This window comes from Molossus molossus, unplaced genomic scaffold (genome assembly GCF_014108415.1).
Source record: "Molossus molossus isolate mMolMol1 unplaced genomic scaffold, mMolMol1.p scaffold_m16_p_3, whole genome shotgun sequence".
Taxonomy (NCBI): Eukaryota; Metazoa; Chordata; class Mammalia; order Chiroptera; family Molossidae; genus Molossus; species Molossus molossus.
Genome location: NW_023425366.1, coordinates 110,825,315 through 110,844,997, shown reverse-complemented (window position 1 = coordinate 110,844,997; position 19,683 = coordinate 110,825,315). Strand labels below are relative to the sequence as shown.

The following is a 19,683-nucleotide window of genomic DNA, read 5'->3' as shown; positions in this document are numbered from 1 at the left end:
GGCTGCCTCCTGCATGCCCCCCACTGGGGACTGGGCTCACAACCTGGGCATGTGCCCCGACCGGGATCAAACCAGCGACCTCTTGGTGCATGGGTCGACGCTCAACCACTGAACCACACCGACCGGGCACCTTGTTTGTTTTTTGGTATTAAGTTGTATGAGTTCTTTATAGATTTTGTATATTAACTCTTTATTGACTATGTTATTGATGAATATCTTCTCCCATAAAGTAGGTTGTCTTCTTGTTCTGTTGATGGTTTTTTTCGCTGTGCAAAATCTTTTTAGTTTGATGTACGGTAGATCCTTGCTTTTGCGGACCTTGATTTAATGGACAAGATTTCCAGTCCGTATGTCATATGTAAAAATTAATACCCTCTTAATTTTAAAATGCTTTTAACCACGATTTGCTTATAATTAAATTAACAGGTTATTATTTTGTTATTAATTCATTATTATTTTGAACAAATTTTAATGAATAGGCCTTATGTTGAGAAAAAGTTTTTAGTAATTTCACTAACATAATTAAGTATTACATATCTACAACTATAGTCTACATATTTAAATCCAAGAGTCACCACTCTGAAACAGTGTTTGGCAAATGGTTAGCACGTGATCACTCTGCATTGTGTGTGGTAATTGGTTCTGTTGTTGTGTGGTGTCACTGTGGAAGGGAGGGAAGGAGGGAGGGAGGGAGAGAGAGAGAGAGACAGAGGGAGAGAGAGAGAAAAAAGCATCAACATGTGAGAGACACATCGACTGGTTGCCTCCCGCATGACCCTGACCAGGGCTGGTGATTGAACCTGCAACCCAAGTATGTGCCCTTGACGGGGAATCAAACCTGTAACCCTTTTGTCCTTGGGCCAGTTTGGTTCTAACCACTGAGCCAAACTGGACAGGGCTCTGCACAGTTTTAAACTGTGCTGGTCATTTTCTGATGTGCGCTAAGCCATGCCCTGGCTATGTGCATTTGTTACTCCCAGTGACTGGTGAATGCATGAGTTTATTAGACCTATTCAGTATAATCTTAAAATTACAGTGATATATATATAGAAAACGTTTCTGTGAAATTAAATTTTTCATACATACTTAATTTTAATTACACAAGTGTCTATATAAGTAAAAACAGGTGAACTAACTAGTTTGTCTATTTTTTACATACACATTCAGAAAACCTACTTTATTATATAATGGACTTTTGGCTTTAATGGACATCTCCTTGCCCAAATTAGTCTGTTATATTGAAGTTTTACTATAGTTTCACTTGTTCATTTTCTTTTGTTTTCCTGGCTTGAGGAGATATTTCAGAAGAAATATTATAAGAACAGTGTCAGAGAATTTACTGCCTATTTTTTCTATATTGCATCATCTGTATATTGTATTGTGTGTTCACCACCCCAAGTCAATTCTCTTTCTATTATCATTTATCCCTTCTTTACCCTCTCCTACCTCCCCTACCCTCTTTTCCCTTTGGTAATCACCATATACTGTTGTCTGTCTATGAAGGTTTTTTCCCCCCCTAATCTCTTCACCTGTTCCATCCAGGCCCCTTGCTCCCTCCCCTCTGCTTTGGCATGTATTAATCAACCATATAGGTGTGGGTTTATTTCTGGGCTCTCTGTTCTGTTCCATTGTTTACCTTAAATATTTATCTGACTTGTAGACTACAGCCAGGGATTGATTTCTGCCAGTAAAATTCATGGTTTAAAGGGTGTGAACCTTTTTGAAACTTAATTTATAAAACATAAATGTAGGGCATGGTCCATTTCAAATGATTGTCATGTAATAGCCTTGCTTTAGCAAGTCTAGCTGATAATTGTACTGTCTTAAACCTGAGATGTGGCGAATGCTATTAGTTGACCGGTTTTCATGGGTACAATGGACCCCATTCCAGGTGACATTGGAGCTTTCCACATGTGGATAATTGAGTCCATTGTCATGTTTGCACTTGGTTTTTCCCAAAAGCTTCCAGTAAAGCTGTAATGTAGTAACAGGATTAATTTGAAATATACCCTTCTGTTACAAAGTTAATTTGATGCAGTTTGTAAAAATGCAGCATTGATTACTGATTCTGTCTTGTTCTGACAGTTGCCATAAAAAAAGCACAGGATTCTTAGGAATCTTATTACAGACGAATGTGGCAGGTTAAGCAGTCTTGAAATATAGGACAAAGCTCAGGAAACCAATGCTTCTGTAATTTTAGCAGCAAACTAGTTAAGCTCCTGCAGTATCCAGCTGTTCTGGTTCTGGTGGGTGCTTTTGCATTCAGCAGGAGGACCGTGTTTCATTTTCAATCATTAACCCCTTCATTCCTTCATCAAACTTTTACCAAGACCTTGAGGGAAGTTTTTTTTTTTATAAACAGCTTTATTGAAGTCTAATTCACATACCATAAAAATTTATACCTTGTTGGTGTGCAATGTGGTGATTTTTAAAAACGTTTTTCATTTATTTTTGTTACAGATGTTTCACCTTTTTCTCCATAGACACCCTCCGCAATGATTTTTTAAATATTAAATTTGTAGAATTGTGTAACCATCACCACAATCCAGTTTTAGAACATTCTCATTATCCCAAAAAGTTCCCTTGTGCCATTTTACAGTTTATCCCTGATTTTACTCCCAGCCCTAGGCAACTACTTATCGACTTTCAGTTTCTCAGCATTTTGTGGGATCATATCAAATGTGGCTTTTGGGTCTGACTTCTTTCCCTTAGCTTAATATTTTCAAGGTTCATCCATGTTGTAACATGTATCAGTACTTTATTCCTTTTATTGCCGATGATACTCCATTGTATTGATATACCACGTTTTATTTATCCATTCCTCTGGTAAACAGCTGTGTGCCTAAAAACTTGAAGTGATTTCCTTGATGGGTGCTTTTTGAAAACATTAAAACATTCACTGTTGATTAAGTGCCCCACTTAATTATAAAACATGCCCCAATTCATTAATGTATAATAAAGTCAGAGTGATAACTCCTTGGAGGCAGCCAACCCACCACAGTAATACCTGGGAGCACTTAGCAGAGAGCATTCTGGGACCTAGGAGAGGCTAAATGAGAAAATAGAGAGCTCTGCAAAGCAGGCACCCCTTTCATTTCGCAGGAATTATCATGTAACTGAGTAAAGATGAGAAGAAATGAAAAACGTTAAGGTAACATGGCTATACATCCGTACCTATAGAGTGCTCACCACAAGCTAAAGGGCTTTAGATTCATGAGGTTGGACATGTATGTTCTCCTTGATTCACTAGTATTAATTGACCTGGATTTGGATTACAAATTAAGCAAGATCTCCTGAGATGCATCTCTCCCTTAATATATTATCAAATCCATATTCTGAGTTCCCTGAGAGGAGAACTCATTTTGGTCATGTTTAGCACAGTAGCCAGGCATCGTGTTAGATGCTGGGGCAACTAAGATGAATGAGGCATGATCCTTGCTGTCAGGGAGCTCAAGTTAACAAGAGGAGACAGCCGTGTAAAGAAGAGCAGTAACAGAGATTGGCCAAGAACTGTAGTAGAAAGAAGCTCTGAATGAGGAAGCATTCAGGTAGGCTTCCTGGAGGAGGAGCCCTTTTAAGCTGAGTCTTAAAGGACCAGTAGCTCAGGTCAAATGGGGAGGTGAAAAGGGGACACAGGGAGGATGTTAAGTAGAACGGCCTTCGGCAAGGCAGGCATCACAGTGAACTGATTGTAGGACTAGAGCCCACCTGAGTTTTCTGTGGTGTTAGGTTGATTGTGACCTGTGTGCATCTGGAGGGGAATTCTGCTGATGTAACCCAAACCTTAGGGACTGGGTTTGTGCTGTTCATCTGCATTCCATTCCCATTAGGGGCCTGGTGTTATCCAGAGTTGTCAGGGCAGTCACTGACTCGTGCAGTGCATCGGAGCCAAGCAAACTGACGAGGATTGCCTAGTTAATCATTGTATTTGCAGATAATTTGTTTAAAGGTACAGGCTATGGTTTATTATGGAAAACTGTAAAGGACAGCCCATGGTTTTGTTTTGTTTTCCTCCCTGAGACGGCCCTGGTCAAGCTGTATTTTGGCATGCCTCTGTTTGGTTCCTGTGGAAATTAGATAGTTTTTGTGTCCCAGCTTTTAAGAAGCTCTCAAATGTGTACCTGCATGGATATGTAGAGAGACCAGCATATGCACATCTAATATTTGACAGTGACATTGACCTAGCAAAAGGGTTGTTTCAGTGTTGGGGGGAAGTGGGAGAGGATAATTCTGGGACCCATGGCTCAAGGTTAATTACCTACTTACCTACCCACTGCAAAAGCATTTATGTAGCATATGCTATATACCAGGTGCAGGGGAGCCAGGAAGACAAGGTAGGAGTTGGAAACCAAATAGTGTAGTTGAAGACAAGTGTTAGGTTTGGGATGCCAAATAGTCTTCTTTCCAGTGGAGGGCCAGCTTTGATCATTGGCAGTGATAGCCCAGAATGCTGGGATGGATTAGTGATGTCTCTCATGGGCACAGAATTGAGAGTAAATGTGCAAGAGCTGGTATTTGCTGATACTGTGTTAGGGTTTTCTGGTGTAGACAGATGACTTGAGTAAAGGTTGGGTTTGGGAAGGAGAGAACTTTTGTTTTAGAATAAAGCATGTTTGTCTTGGTTGCGTGGGGTGTATCAGAAACTATCTTGGATTATCATGGGATGGGCAGGGCTGGAATACAGAGGTTGCTGCTAATTATGTACTTAATATGTGTTGTTTCTAAGCCTCAGTTTCTTTATGTGTAAAATGGAGATAATAATACCTGCCTTACCTATATCATAATGTTGATGAGAGGAGCTTATGAATCATGGGTATGAAAATATTTTACCACCCACAGAACAGTAAACCCTTGGAGTGTTATTATTACAGGTGTGGGGGTAGGTGGAGCAGGAAATGCCTGCAGTTCTGCAAGTTGACATGGATGGTGGTGGCCTCAGGACCTTTTCACTGGATCCCTCTACCCAACCTGCTGTCTCTTGTCATATCCAGGCTTTTACTTCAAGGTTACTTTCAGGCCACAGAATTTAAGCTGGTCCCTGCCCTGCCTCTACTTACCACCTCATTCTGTTTTATTTTCTTCAAAGTTCTCATCAACTGAAATGGTTTGGTTAGCTTATTTGTTTGTGTATCTTCCGCCCGTCGGAACGGTGCAAATGTGGTGAGACCTTGCGTGTCTCACCCCACCTTCATATCATCAGAGCCTAGAATAGTGCCTGGCACATAGAAATTCAGGATTTCTTAACGTTTGTTGCACACGTGAATGGAAGGGTCTCTGAAGTCCACAGATCCAACTAGGGCCTAGGAGTGCTGGGAGGATTATTAAGAATAGAGTATAGTTGCTGTGACCTCATCTCTTTGCAAAAATGTTCCTGAATCTCCCATTTCTTTGGTTATTGAGAAATGAATTCAATTAAATGCACAATAATTGTAACTTAATTGAAAATTCTGTCAGCTCTGGATCTGACTTCAAATATAAACTCTTACAACAAAATAAAGAACAAGAATCAGAATTCATATTATTTCTTTAGTGAAAGTAACAGGCCATGAAATTACACAGTGTTTCCAATTTGTCAGGCTGGTGAATTCAATCTCTTAAAAGATAATCTTGTTCCTTAAACTACATGTGATATGAATTTGAGTTGAAATGAGTGAATTGAATACAATTAACACCCACCCCTCCCTACACCAAACTGATTTGCTTTTAAATTGGCTTTTGTTTCTCTCCCGCTGCCTGCGATTCCATTTTCCCTCGTTTCTTGTGAGTTGTTATTATGCTTTCACCAGTCTAATGATTATGGCTAGACTGTGTGGGGCTTCCCTGAGTTATGTGAAATGAACAGACTTGGGGAGAGGTGTGTGGATCCACCCAAGGCCATCACCTGCCTGTAAATCCATATGTAGTGTGTTCCTTCACACCTGGCGAATTACTGGCTCCCTGGAGATGCTGGGGCCACTCTGGTTGTTTCTCACCTCACACAGGGTGGACTGATGATGAATCATTGGTTCTCTCACAGGGTGACCTGTCTGTGTGCCCAGTTCGAGGCCGTCCTACAGCATGGCTTGAAGAGGAGTCGCGGATTAGCACTAACAGCAGCTGCGATCAAACAGGCAGCGGGTTTCTCCAGCAAAACTGAAACAGGTACTGCTTGGCCTGATGTGGTGGCTCAGAGGATGCTGTCTTTTCTCTTGCTCTCTCTTTTTATTTTTTATTTTTAACATTGAGCAAGGCAATCGCTGTGTGGGACTGGTTGGGGGTGGGGTGGGGTGGGGCGTGGTGGTGCAGATATCTTGTGTAAGGGTGTCTTACTTGTCAGTAATGGTGTTGTCTGGCATCTTAATTTTTTTTTTTTTTTGGTATGTGCCCCTAGTGGAAACAGAACCCGGGACTCTCTGGTCCTCAGGCCAATGCTCCAACCGCTGAGCCAAACCGGCCAGGGCTGGCATCTTAATTTTTATAAAATGTTTTATTGATTTCTTTTAGAGAGAGAGGAAGGGAGAGGGAGAGAGAGATAGAAACATCCATGAGAGAGAAACATCAGTCAGCTGCCTCCTGCACGCCCTCTACTGGGGATCGAGCCTGAAACCTGGGCATGTGCCCTGACCAGGAATCGAACCAGTGACCTCTTGGTTCATGGGTTGATGCTCAATCACACTGACCCACACAGGCTGGGCTGGCGTTTTAATTTAAATGAAGTCATCCTTTGGGCGGAATTCTCAGAACCACATGTTGCCGGCTTTGAGGGGCTCAGGGCCTGCAGCCGAGCTGTGTATTTTACCAGTGTGGTATGGCAGCTGCTGGGAAATGAATAATCTGTTTTAATATTATGCATGGTGATAGCATGATATTTCATAATTAAATCTGTCTTCAGTAACAGCAACAGAAACCACACAGGTCTCTGAGTTTATACGTTCTGCTACCATCCATTTTAACTGTCAAAGCATCATGCCATGCTGCTGTGTCTGAATGACAGACATTACGCTGATAACAATAACTACTAACACTTATAAGTATTTAGTGCAAGCCTGGCACTTTGTCAGTCTTTTGTGTGAACTAACTTGTTCAGTTCTCACAACAGCCCTGTGAGTGGTAGGGACCTTTATTTCCTCCACGGCACAGATGAGGACACTGCCGAGAGAGGTTTGCTGTGGACCGGAACCTTGGAGTGTACGCCATCCTCTGAAAACCGTCCTGTGTTGATGATCTAAACAAGAGCTGCATTTTAAATATGTAGACAGTTTTGTGTTAGCTGGTTTCCAGTTGAATTGGTTCTCTGTCCAGTTACCAGTGCTGCGGTCACCTGGGCATTATTTAATGTATTTACTATTAAATGTGCTACCCACCAGTAATGAAATAGACCTTTATGAAAACTGTGCACTTGTGTGTGTGTTTTTATGTTCGCTTTAACATTGAATATTGCCATTGAATGAAATGGATCCATGGATTGAAGATGATCTTAAAATTAAAAAAAAGTCCAGCCATCAGAATCACTTTTGGTATCCTAAAACATGAAAAATTATGAAGAAAACGAGTATACAAACAAAAAATGTCCTATGTTCTCCTTCCAGTGTTTTAAAGAGCATGTTCTTTCAGATGCTGCTTGTGGTTGTTACCCCGAATCCCCGAATCTTTGTCACTGTCAGTGTCACTGCTGAGAAAAATGTGTCATTGTGGGCTAGTTCTCTGTTCACCGCTAAAACCAGTCGTAGCCATGTGTAGTGGTCTCGGTGGAAGTTCTCTGCTGACTGAGCCCTTTGCCGGTCTTCCTCTCCCTTGTATTGGTGTATCTTCCTTCCTCTTCCTCGCTGCCCGTCAGTAAACCTTTGATTCCTGTTCATCTCACTGGCTGCTCATTTTCAGAAATGAATGTGGTTCCTGTTGGGGTCAGGGGAAAGCTGCAAGAGGGAGTCCTGTCCCTGTTGATTTCTCTCCTGTGTCTTGGGTCCCTCTGTTAACAGTCATAGACGTGAGGGGGCTGGCTCAGGGAAGAGCCGCATCAACGGCCTTAGTTTTTGTAGAAACCACTGCTAACTGCTTGGCCACCTCAGATGTCAGTCTCTGTTGTCCCGTGTCCAGGATGCTTTCTTGGGCCCCTGCAAGGGGGTGGCCGAGGGCTCTGGGCTGGTCGATGAGCTGTTCAAGGACATAGCTTTTCCTACAGCCCCCCTCGTGTCCATCTTACCCGTCTGGGCGGCGTGGTGTGTGGGGCGGGGGCTACCTTAACGAAACCGGTGAGGCTCTGGCTCTGCTTCCATTTAGGTGAGGGCAGCTGCCAGCCCTGGCAGAGCAACCCTGGCTTTGGAGTCAGAATGTGAGGGTGAGTTTGGTAGAACCCTGGGAACAGTCGGAGGCTTAGTTGTTTTCACCTGTAAAGGTGGTTCGTGTTGTCTGCCTGGGGGCTGGTCAGGAGGATTTGGCGAGACTCATGTAAAGATCTGCTTCAGTTCGCGTAGCACCTCATAAATGTTTAACCAATTGCCCTCTTTCCTCAATACCCTTTTACCTTTTAACCTCTTCCTCCATCTCATCCCCCTTAAGGCTCGACCTTTTAGCCATGAAGAATGGCTCTATCTGCTCCTATTCAGACTAGAATTCCTGTCTGTCTGTTACTTGGCCCTGATAACCAGAGAAGTGCCACCCCGTTTACAAGGCATGGCCGGCATTCACGTTCTTGCCACGTCCCTGTACTGTAGCACGGTCTCTGCACCTGCATCCCAAGGAGACTGAAGAACGGTTCTCTGGCTTCGTTTGCTGCTGAGAGGATGTGCTGGGCTGCCTCCTGGGCAATGAGAAGCGGGGAAGACCAAACTGGGTTAGCCCTGGAGTGGCTGCCAAGGGCTTTTGCCATCACTGTTGGCAGCGTTAATTAACTATTCACTGGTGCAGAATAGTCCTTGGCTGATTAAAACCTCTTTCCTGCTGTTGAATGAGTGATTAAAAGCCTCACAAGGGAGGGAAGCCCTCGGGCTTTCAAATGCTAAGAGCTGGAAAGATCAGATCAATGGCTTCTTGAGGCTGTCCTTAAAGCCATTGGATGACCTTTTTAGGCAGAATGAAGCAGATGGAATCTGGTGGAAATGAGCATCATTCTGTCCCTCCGTCCCTGCTAGCTGCTGGGCTAGGCCCTTTATGTAACTTAGCAGTTTCTATCAGACTCTAGAGTCAGACGACAAAGTTGAAATCTCTGCTTTGTGACTTGCCATACATGAGGTCTCTGGGACACCCCCTCTCTGAGCTTCTGTTTCCTCATGTGCAAAGTGAGGTTAATAGCAGACCCTTCCTTGCAAGATTGTGGTGTGGACTCCATGAGAAAGCCCCTGCAAAGCCCAGGTTTTGGTACAGAGCTGCTGGAGCTGGTGCTTGATGAAAACTTGGCAGTGACTTTCCAGGGTAGACAAGGGTGTCCTTATTTTCCAGAGGATGTCACCGAGGCTCAAGTAGGTTAATAAGTTGCCCAAGTTCCCACAGCTGGTAAATGGCAGAGCTGAGGATTCCAACCCAGGTCAGATTGATGTCAAATTCCTGGCTCTTCCCAGCTCCCCCCTCCTCTGGTATTGGGCCTGACGCCCAATGTTGCTCCTCTGTAGACCACTGGGGCTCAGTGAACTAAATTGAAAGTGACAGGAAAGATAAATAACGGTGAATTAATCCACAAGACTGCTGCATTAGCTCTGTTTACAAATGAGCAACATTACCATTTGAAGAGAGAAAAGCTGAAAAAGTAAGGACTGACCAAAATGATGTCTCCTTGGAAATCATAGTACAGTGGACAGTGCTGAGTCTGCCAGAGGCATGACTGCATTCAGTCATCTGGGGTTAGGGGCATGCGGGGCTGGGTTTGGTAACTGGTGTTCTGTATAGTATACATAAAACAACATTGAAAAGTTATGAGATAATTATGTTGAAATATGGATTTCTAACTTTTCTTAAACTTGAAGATCTGCGACTCTGGGTTCACATTTACTATTGACTTTGGTTGGAGCCCAGTCCTCCTGCCTTCTGTAGATTGGGCAAAAGTGCTGTAGATCACCACAGTCTCCACCTCTCCCTATTGCCCCTGACACTTGAGATAGTGTCTTTTATTGTTCTACTTTTGTAACTCTTCCCACTGTTGCACTTTTGTTACCGTTCCTATCTAAAATTCAGTAGTTTTAAAGTACAAACACCTCTTAGATTGTAAGCCTTGAAGTCAGTTTATAGAGTGCTGAAACAGTTGTTTTTGTCATTTGGTCCAGTTTCATAGTTGCTTTTTGGGAGGGAATTTGTTAACCTTCACACTTGGCTATAGCGAGAAGTCCTTTATATTCATTATTGTCTGGATTTTGAAAATATTCTTGTCTTTGTAGATGCCTGGTATTTTTGACCAAATGCCAGATATTGTGTATGAAGGATTGTAGAGATGATTTGAAGCTTGGGATGATATCTTTTTTCAGAGAGGTTTTGCTGTTAACTTCTCAGGCAGTTAGGGAAGATCAGTTTAATCCAGTCACAGATTGAGCCAGTTGACACCTGGGCTTCTGCATTTATGAGGGCTCCTGTATTTCTGCGTCTGCCTTGTTTCTAGGATATGGTTCTTTGGGGTTTTCAGCTTATGTCAGTTTCCTAGAGCTGCCATAAAAAAATTTCCACACCCTGGGTGGCTTAAAACAACAGAGAGAAATTTATTCTCTTACAGATCTGGAGGCCAGGCATTCAAAATGTAGGTGTCAGTAGGGTTGGCCCTTGTGGATGCTGAGACAATGCAATCCTAGCTGCTGGTGTTTGTCAGCAGTTCTTGGTGTTCGCTCATTTGTAGCTGTATCACTTCCAATTTCTGCCTCTGTCTCCACATGGCTTTCTGTCCTCTGTTTCTTTCTGTGTCCTTTCCTCTCCTTAGAACACCAGTCATATTGGATTTAGTACCCAGCCCACTCCAGTAGGACCTCATTTTAACTAATTACATCTGCTAAGAGCCTTTTCTTAAATAAAGTCACATTCTGAGGTTTCAGGTAGACATGACTTTTGGGGGGACACAATTTAATCCAGTACATAGCTGCATCCTCGAGGTGTTTTCCAGTGCTCTTCCTCCTCGGGATGCCCCGACCCTGTTTTTCCCTTGTACAGTAGACCCTCTGGGAGTCCTGAAAGCTCAGTTTACCGTTTCACAGAGAAGCTCTATTGCTGGAAAAAGCCCGAAGGGCGAAATAAGGCTCTGAATGCAGGACTCCTGTCTTTGAACTTCCCTCCAGTGCTTCACTTGTTTTAATTAACCCCTGGCCAGTTTGGCTCAGCGGTTAGAGCATTAGCCCATGGACCAAAGTGTCACGGGTTCGATTCTGGTCAAGGGCACGTACTTCAGTTGCGGTTCATCCTTGGCCCTGTTTGGGGTCCTACGGGAGGCAACCAGTTGATGTGTTTCTCTCACATCGATGTTTCTCTCTCTCTCTCTTCCTCCCTCCCACTCTATCTGAAGATAAATAGAAACATATCCTCGAGTGAGGATTAAAAAAAAAAAGTTGTCTAGCTTTTAAAATTGCTGTTGTTCTTTGTGGGAGAGTTGGTGTGATCCAGGCCAACCTTCCGAAGCTGAAAGTTGTGCCACCTCTGTGTGTGACCATCTTTAGTCCCTGTTCTGCGAGTCCTCCGGAGACGAACCGCAGCCTGGGAAAGGTTCGCGGCGGTTGTTTCCTGCAGTGTCGTGATGACTTCCATCAGCGCCTGCGGACATCTCCCGTTTTCCAGTGTGCTGTCTGCGTGGTGTTTCGTGAGGGTGGTTTTTATTTTTGGCTCAGCATTCTGATTTCTGTTTGTTTCTGACTTGGGGAGTTGGGCCCTAAACATCCCTGACTTATGAACGTTGGTGAGACAGATGTGATTATAAGCTGATGTGCCCTCAGCTTTGTCTTGTCGAGTATTGTTGGTGGGCCAGGGAAGCAGCATCCGTCCCAAACAGAGATCCCCTCGAATAGGTCGTCCAGAGAGTTGGGTTGCGAAGGACTCAGAGGCTTGGGATGAAGTCACCTTTAGGATTCAAACCCCAAAAGTGAGAGTCTGCTCTGTCAAAGTGAGCACTGTTTCCTCTTACCTTTGGACGCGTGGCCAGATTTGTTTACACAGATGGTTGATTTGGTGATGGTGCGCGGGGAGTCTGCAATTTCAGAGTCTGGCCCTGCAGTTTGTTTCAACTTTCCCTTCCAGTTAGCGTGAATAATCACAGCAGACATTGGTTGTTCCCCACCCAGCAGTTCTGTCTCTTCTTTCTTGCTCACAGAAGTCTGATTTTGTTCAGATGTTGGGTGGCCAAGAGCTTTGGGCCAGAAGCTTGCCCCAGGGGGAGTGAGTCTGGGTCAGAGCAGGCCAGCCATCAGAATCATCCTGCCGGTAATTGGTTTACGAAAACACATGAGGTGCAGTTCTGACCAACGAGAAGGAAGAAGTCTGCCGAGGGGCTACTGAGACAGTTTCTTGCTATTTAAACGGAGGCACAAGAGAAGGCTTATTATATGGCCGTGGGCCATTGCTTAAGACTGGGGTAATGATCTTGTGACCATGAAGGGAACAAGTCTGAGGACAAAAGTACACCAAGGACTGGCAGCTCAGAAAGATGGGAAGTACCTGGACCCTCATAACGTCGCTGAGCTACTGAATTCACCAACTCTGGAACTGCCTTACAGCTGGACTTAATGTTACACGAAATAGGAAACTCCCTAATGTTTTAAGCCATTTTGAATTCATTTATTTGCATCCCAAAACATCCTAACCTAAACAATAGAGAAAAGTAAGACAACTTAAAAAAAAAAAGAAAGTCAGCCGCCCATGCTCCACAGTGGGAGGAGGGATGTGGTTAGCACATCAGTCTTGGAATGACACCTGGGTGTTTTCTGCTCTTTCTGATGAATGGGCGGAACACAGACTGGCTCTCTTAGTGACTGCTAGACACTCATATCGAGCAGCTCCCGTGACCCGGGGGAATTGGTAGACTCTTCATGTTCATTACGCTGTTTTATCCCCAAAATGATTCTGCGTGGTGGATGACAGTGCCCCTGTTTTACAGATGAAGAAAGTAAAGCTCAAGGAAATGAAATAATTTCCTTAATGCTTTAGAGCTAATGAGGGGCAGAGCTGGGATTTCTACTCAGGTCTACATGATTGTGATTCTGGAGCTTCTACTTTTCTCCATAATGGCACATTATTTCCAGAAAGAGGGCTCTCTGAAAGATCAGGATTCCCCTAATTTGAATTCATGAGTAAGTTAAGCATCAAGTTTTGAGCAAGTTTTGATCACTCCGAGCAGAGGTCAGCATACTGTGTCCCCCCATCTGTTTTTGCAATGAGGTTTTATTGTAACACAGCCACATGCACTCATGTCCTGACTGTTTATGGCTGCTGCTGGGCATTTCAGATGTGGTTACCATTTGGCCCTTCACAGAAAAGTTTGCTAGCCCTCGTCTTAGAGAACGAAGGACAGGGGATTCCATTTTATGTTACCATCACACCATATTTAGTTGTCTGTTGTTCATGTACCCCACTAGATGGTAAGGTTTAGGAATGCAGGGCACCATGTCTGTTTTACTTCCTCTCGACTTTTCAGCTCCTACCATGGTGTCCTGAAATATATAGGTTCTTCAGTAAAGACCCATAAATGCATTTTGGTTGGAAGGAAAGACATTAATCAGTGTGTATGCTACAATAGTTCATAACTCCTGAGGTACCTTATACCAGGATCACTCCAGAGTGCTACAAAGGAACTGGTTAAGTTTTGAGGAAAAGAGCAAAAATTAAATTTTAAATGAATGAAAGTGACCAAGAGCTCTGCATAGGCTTGGCACGGAACTGGTGGGTTTTGCAGCCATTGGAAGCCCACGTAGCCAGTAGGGCATGCAGTGTGGGAAATGGATGATTTTCCCTTCTACTGGAGAAAGAACCACTGCAGTTAGTGGCTTGCTTAGTTCATTTGGGCTGCTGGAACAAAATACCACAGACTGAGTAGCTTTTAAACAATAGCAATTTATTTCTAACAGTTCTGGATGCTGGGAAGTTCAAGATCAAGATGCCTGCATGGTTGGGTGACAGCCCTTTTCTTGGTTCATAGTCGTTGCCTTCTTGCTGTGTCCTTGCATGGTGGAAGGAGCAAGGGATCCCTCTGGAACCTCTTTAATAAGGGCACTAATCCCATTTGTGAGGGCTTCACCCTTATAACCCAACGGTCCTCCCAGTGGCCCCACCTTCTAATGCAATCATCTTTGGGGGTTAGGATTTCAGTATTTGAATTTGAGGGGGTACACATTCAGATTATAGTAGTGACATCACCTTGGAATTTGATGTTCTTGTTAATCAACAATATATTAGCATCAGGTTATGTGTTGGTAGTCTGTGCAAGGTGACAGGCATGATTATGAACATGCCAGAGACACACTTGCTGTAGAATTGAAGTGTAATCTCACTTGCCCATTCAGCAGCCTCTGGCACCAATCACCCCCTGACCTTGAAAAACTATCTTCCCCTCTTCTGCGATGCCATAACTTCTTGGCGTACTTTCTACTTCTTTGTTGATCATTTTGGCATAGCATTTCTATATACTCAAATGGTATTATTCATCCCCAGATTCTGTTGATGTCTCTTGTTTCTACATGTGCTGCTTGAATTCTTTGGTGAGGATTGCTCTCTCTGTGTTACTACTCTTACACCTCCAGCAGATCACTCCCTTGAGCTTTGTCTTTCTCTTGAGTGTCTCTGTTTAGATGGACCACAGGCTCATCAAAGTCTTCAAGACGGAGTCTCATTATTTCCCCATGTTTGCTCCTGTGTTCCTTGCTTAGTGAATGGCTCTGCCCTTCACCCAGGTCCCTTGGGCTTCCACCCAGCCTCCTCCTCCTTCTTTCCCTCTGCCCTCAAACCAGTCCTTCACAAAGCACTGTGTTTTGTCTCTCAGATGGTCCCCTAATTCACTCACATTTTCTCCATCCTTAATGAGTTCTCTTCTCTCTCCCCTAGTTATGTCTTTCACCTTCAGTCTTGATCAATGCTAATCTACTCTGCATATTACAGCCAGATGGGCCTTAAATGACCAACCTGCTCTCTCACCTGACCCCCTACTTAAGCTCCTTCATGGTTCTTTGTTAGATTTGGGAAAGAGTACACACTCCTTGACATGGCTTCTAAGGTCTGTCCCCTACCAGCTTTGTCTATCTCTGCTTTTCCTCTATACCCTAGCACACACCCAGGGCTGACGTGCAGCTGACAGGTGAGATGTTGCCACGCTTCTATCCAGCTGATAAAGACATGATGGCCTGAGCCTCACAAGTTCCGCTGTGGCCCCTGACTTGTGACCCTGGGGACCTTCCCACAGTTCAGCGACCACAGCGTTGATGCTGGACACTCTGGGGGAGAGGGTCTTCAGTACCATTGCTCTTTCACTGCTTCGTGCCTCTGACCAAGTTAGATGGTTAAATCCGAAATTCAGAACAGCACTCCTGGGTTCTGCAGTCCCGAAGCTCTTCAAGTCTGGAAGTACCTCTGTTCTTCCCTTCCATTGCCCTCCTTCCTCCCCACCCCTCGCCGAAATGAGCCGAAATGACAGCTGCTCACACTTCTGTTTTTATTCCTTCTCTTTGAATAATTGTGGTAAAATGCCCTGGCTGGTTTGGCTCAGTGGTTGGAGCATTAGCCCGGGGACCAATTAGTTGAGGGTTCGATTCTGGTCAAGGTCATATACCTCAGTTGTGGTTTGTCCCTGGCCCTGGTCGGGTCATGTGGGAGGCAACCAGTCGATGTGTGTCTCTCACATCAATGTTTCTCTCCCTCTCTCTCCTACTCTCTCTCCCCCTCCTACTCAATCTGATGATAAATGGAAAAGCATCCTTGGGTGAGGATTAAAAAAAATTGTGGTAAAATGTATATAACATAAAAATGACAATTTTAATGATTTTAAGAGGCATTAATTGCATTCACATTGTACATCCATCACCACCATCCATCTTCAGAACCTTTTCATCTTCCTATATTGAAACTCTGTCCCCATTAAACACCAACTCCCATTTCCTCCTTCCAACAGCCCTTGGCAAACACCATTTGACTTACTGTCTATCATACAGTATTTGCCCTATTTGTGTCTGGCATATTTCATTTAACATAATATCCTCAAGGCTCATGCATTTGTAGCATGTGTCAGAATTTCCTTTTTAAGGCTGAATAATATTCCATTTTATGTATAGAGTACACATTTGTCTATTTACTCATCTATCAATGAACACCTGGATTGCTTCCACTATTGACTGTTGTGAATAATGCTGCCATAAACATGGGTATACAAGTAACTGTTCAAGTCCCTGTTTTCAATTCTTCTGGTTGTGAAGACCCAGAAGTGAAATTGCTAGATCATATGGTAATTCTGTGTTTAATTTTTGAAGAACCACCATATTGTTTTCCATACTGGCTGCCTCATTTTGCATTCTTACCAGCAATGCATAAGAGTTCCAATTTGTCCATATCCTCACCAACATTTGCAATTTTTTTTTTGTATTTTTAATGATAGCCATTCAAATGGATATAAAAGTGGTATCTTATTGTAGTTTTGATCTATTCTCTCTCAAAGTTTCAGGCTTTTCTCAAAACCTCATTTATGAGCCCCCCACCCAGGTCAGCTGGACTGTGCCCTTCCAATAGGTGCCCCTCTGCAATCCTTAGTCCTCTGTATATGGCATTACCTGGGTGTTTTTGACTGTCTCTCTTGCTGGTCAAGGACTGGGACCACCCTCGCTCATCCAGTATATTGCAAAGTTGCTGGTAATCAATAAACTATGTTCAAAATAATGATTCAAGAACCCAGACTTCAGGCCACGCTGCTCATTCTCTTGGGCAGTCAAACTCCACTGTCTGTTCTCTGTACACCTTCACAGTCCATTGAAAAGCAGGTGATATTAATATACCCACAGCTGTAAAATTAGAGAAACCAACTTCCTTGCTCGTCAGTGGGGATTTTTCAAAAACGGTTGATTGCATTAAACTCAAAGCAGAATTTATATTTTGCTTCTTTGGGTCATGTTGGGGAACCATTTCATTTCTGTAGAAAATTAATTTTGGAGGAAGCTGCATGTGCCAGGAACACCCTGTGCCCATCTTTCTGAAGGAGGGGAATGTGACTCCCCCACCCTCCCATCCCTGTAAATGTTTTCACTTCCCTCTTTGTGTTTCTCTGTTGTGTTCATGAACTTGCAAATCAGATACTTCTGGTGAAAGAGACCTTGGAAGGACTTCTGCGGAAGGTGCTGAGGAAATACTGATGGATGTCCGGGTTGGTGATAACATGTTTAACAGCTGGTAGGGAACTGCTGGCCTTAGGAGGGAGCCTGGAAGTCAGAGCGCTGTTCCCACAGGCTTCGGTTCATCTGTGAGTTGCCGGAGTATGGGTTGTCCACAGGGTCCTGGGAGGGTCCTTGACAGCTGAGGTGGCCGAGGGCTTGGGCCAGTGGCTATTTTCTAAGGGGCACGAACTGTCCTAGCATAATAAGATCTGGTGTTGCTGGACTGCTGCCTGTTGGCCGAAGGTGACCTTTGGCTGTTTCAAAGGTGTTTGATCCTGATGTGTTAGAAATTGGGACCCAGATTTGGCCTCAAAGTTGTCAGTTTTTAGTCCATAGTTATCTAGCTTGTTGGTGCCATGGGTCCTTTGCTTCCTTCCTGACAGCGTGAAAATGGCCTTTTAGCAGAGGGCAAGGTACGCCCCTGGAAGAAAAAAGACACTTACTTTAAAAGTTCCTGTTTCTTTGGTGCTAGTGAAGATCCCTGCTTTTTAATAAAGGAGATGCTGGAGATTCTTGGATAATATGGGTGAATGCCCAGTGTGCTATGCCGAGCTATTAGAGCTTGGGACTTAGACCTCAGGGCTCACAGGGCCGGACACATGACAGGAGTGAGTGAATGAGGCCAGTGACGGACACCTGGGAGTACAGGAAACTGTGATCACTTGGCCACTGTTGAGCAGGCTGGGAATATAGTGTGTCTGGTGGTTCAGGAAGAAGAGGGATAGATTTTGATGACCAGCTAGCAGTCTGCCACTGGATGGAGGTTTTATATTCTTCTTTGTTATTTTTATTTTTTACTTTTTTGTTAATTCTCATCCAAGGATATTTTTTTTCCATTGAGTTTTAGAGAGAGTGGAATGGAGGGAGGGAGAGGGAAGGGGAGGGGGAGAGAGCAAGAAACATTGATGTGAGAGAGATACATCAATTGGTTACCTCCTGCATGTTCCCTGACCGGGGCCGGGGGTTGGGCCTGCAACCCAGGTATCTGCCCTTGACTGGGAGTCAAGCCCTCAACCCTTTGGTGTGAGAGCCGACACTCTAACCCTGAGGCACACTGGCCAGGGCAGGCTTTAACTTCTTCATAGAGTGGCCAGACAGCCTCTTTCTGGGACATTTGAATAGAGACCAAAGGAAGTGAGGGAATTAGCTACACTGTTATTGGGGGAAGGAACTGTGGTTCAACAAGTTCCAAAGCATGTACACCAGTCAGTTGCTGGTTGCTCTCAAATTTATTCTCTGTCCTTTCCCTGCAGATTCTGTCTCCCAGGCTCTCTTGCCCATTGTCTTCCATTTTGGTTTGGCTAGTGGGAGGTGGTGATGAGTTTAGAAGGTAGGAGGAAGAGGGAAGCTAGACAATTTCTCCCTCTCACCTCTGCCTTCGGTGGCATCTCCAGCAGTGCCTGTGCTCCCTCCTCGGTCCGTGGAGGTCCCACGTGGCCTGCTGGTTAGGTGCCCCTCTTCTCCTCCCCTTCCTTCCCGGGTGCCTCTGCCACCGTCCAGCTGTTGCCTGGCAGCCCTGCTCACACCACTCCTTTCTTTCGTTCCTCTGGTTCTAGGGATGGGTTGGCTTTCTGATCTTGGTGATCCTCTAGGTGGCCTCATCATCTCCTATTGGCTTTTTTAGCTCTTCCAAAATCTTTGTAATGGATGCCCTGTATTCAATTCCTTCAGTAAACTGCCTGGTGTATTCCGTTTTCATGGCTGGGTAGGCTCTGAGGCACAGCAGGCTTGGCATGTTGGAGGAACACCCCGCAGACCAGTGAGGCTGTGGCAGGGTGAGTGAAGGGAGAGTGGACCAAGGGGAAAGCGGGGGTGGGGGGTGAGGAGCCATGTCACATACGGCAGCCAGTGGCAACTTGGCCTTTCTTCCTTGCTTTACTTCGGAGATCTCCATCTGCCCCACCAAGATAACTGGCATTTGTTCTATAGCGTCAGTAGGGATGTTCAATTTAAAAATTTAAATCTATTGATGTCTCTCAAAGTAATCCAGTATCTCGGATTATTATTGTACCTTTATTCATTCTTTAAAAAATGTATCAAGCCCTGGCCGGTTTGGGTCAGCGGTTGGAGCGTCGGCCTGCGGTCCAGAGAGACCCGGGTTCGATTCCCGCTAAGGGCATGTACCTCGGTTGCAGTTGGTCCCTGGCCCTGGTTGGGGTCGTGTGGGGGGCAGCCACTTATGTGTCCCTTTCGCGTCAATGTTTCTCTTTCTCTCTCTGTCTTCATCTCTCTCCCTCCCACTCTATCTGAACAAAAAATGGAAAAATGTCCTCGGGTGAGGATAAAAAAGAAAAAGTGTATCAAATTTTGAATTCTATCCTTTTAAATGGTTAAGATGGTGAATATTATGTTAAGTGAATTTTACCACAATTAAAGAAAAGACAGAAGTGGTTAAGTTACC

General features: G+C 44.3%; 1 protein-coding gene across 21 annotated transcripts in view; it reads left to right on the top strand.

Moving 5' to 3' along the window:
- The window catches only part of SNX29 (sorting nexin 29), a 526,970-nt gene that overhangs the window by 43,054 nt on the left and 464,233 nt on the right, over positions 1 to 19,683 (top strand). For all 21 annotated transcript variants that reach the window (XR_004961818.1, XR_004961819.1, XM_036280935.1 and 18 more), the window contains exon 5: positions 6,017 to 6,141. Coding sequence is in view for 19 of the 21 variants with exons in the window: in XM_036280935.1 (XP_036136828.1) it covers positions 6,017 to 6,141 (125 nt within the window). In the remaining 2 variants the exon portion in view is untranslated. The remainder of the gene's footprint in view (positions 1 to 6,016; positions 6,142 to 19,683) is intronic.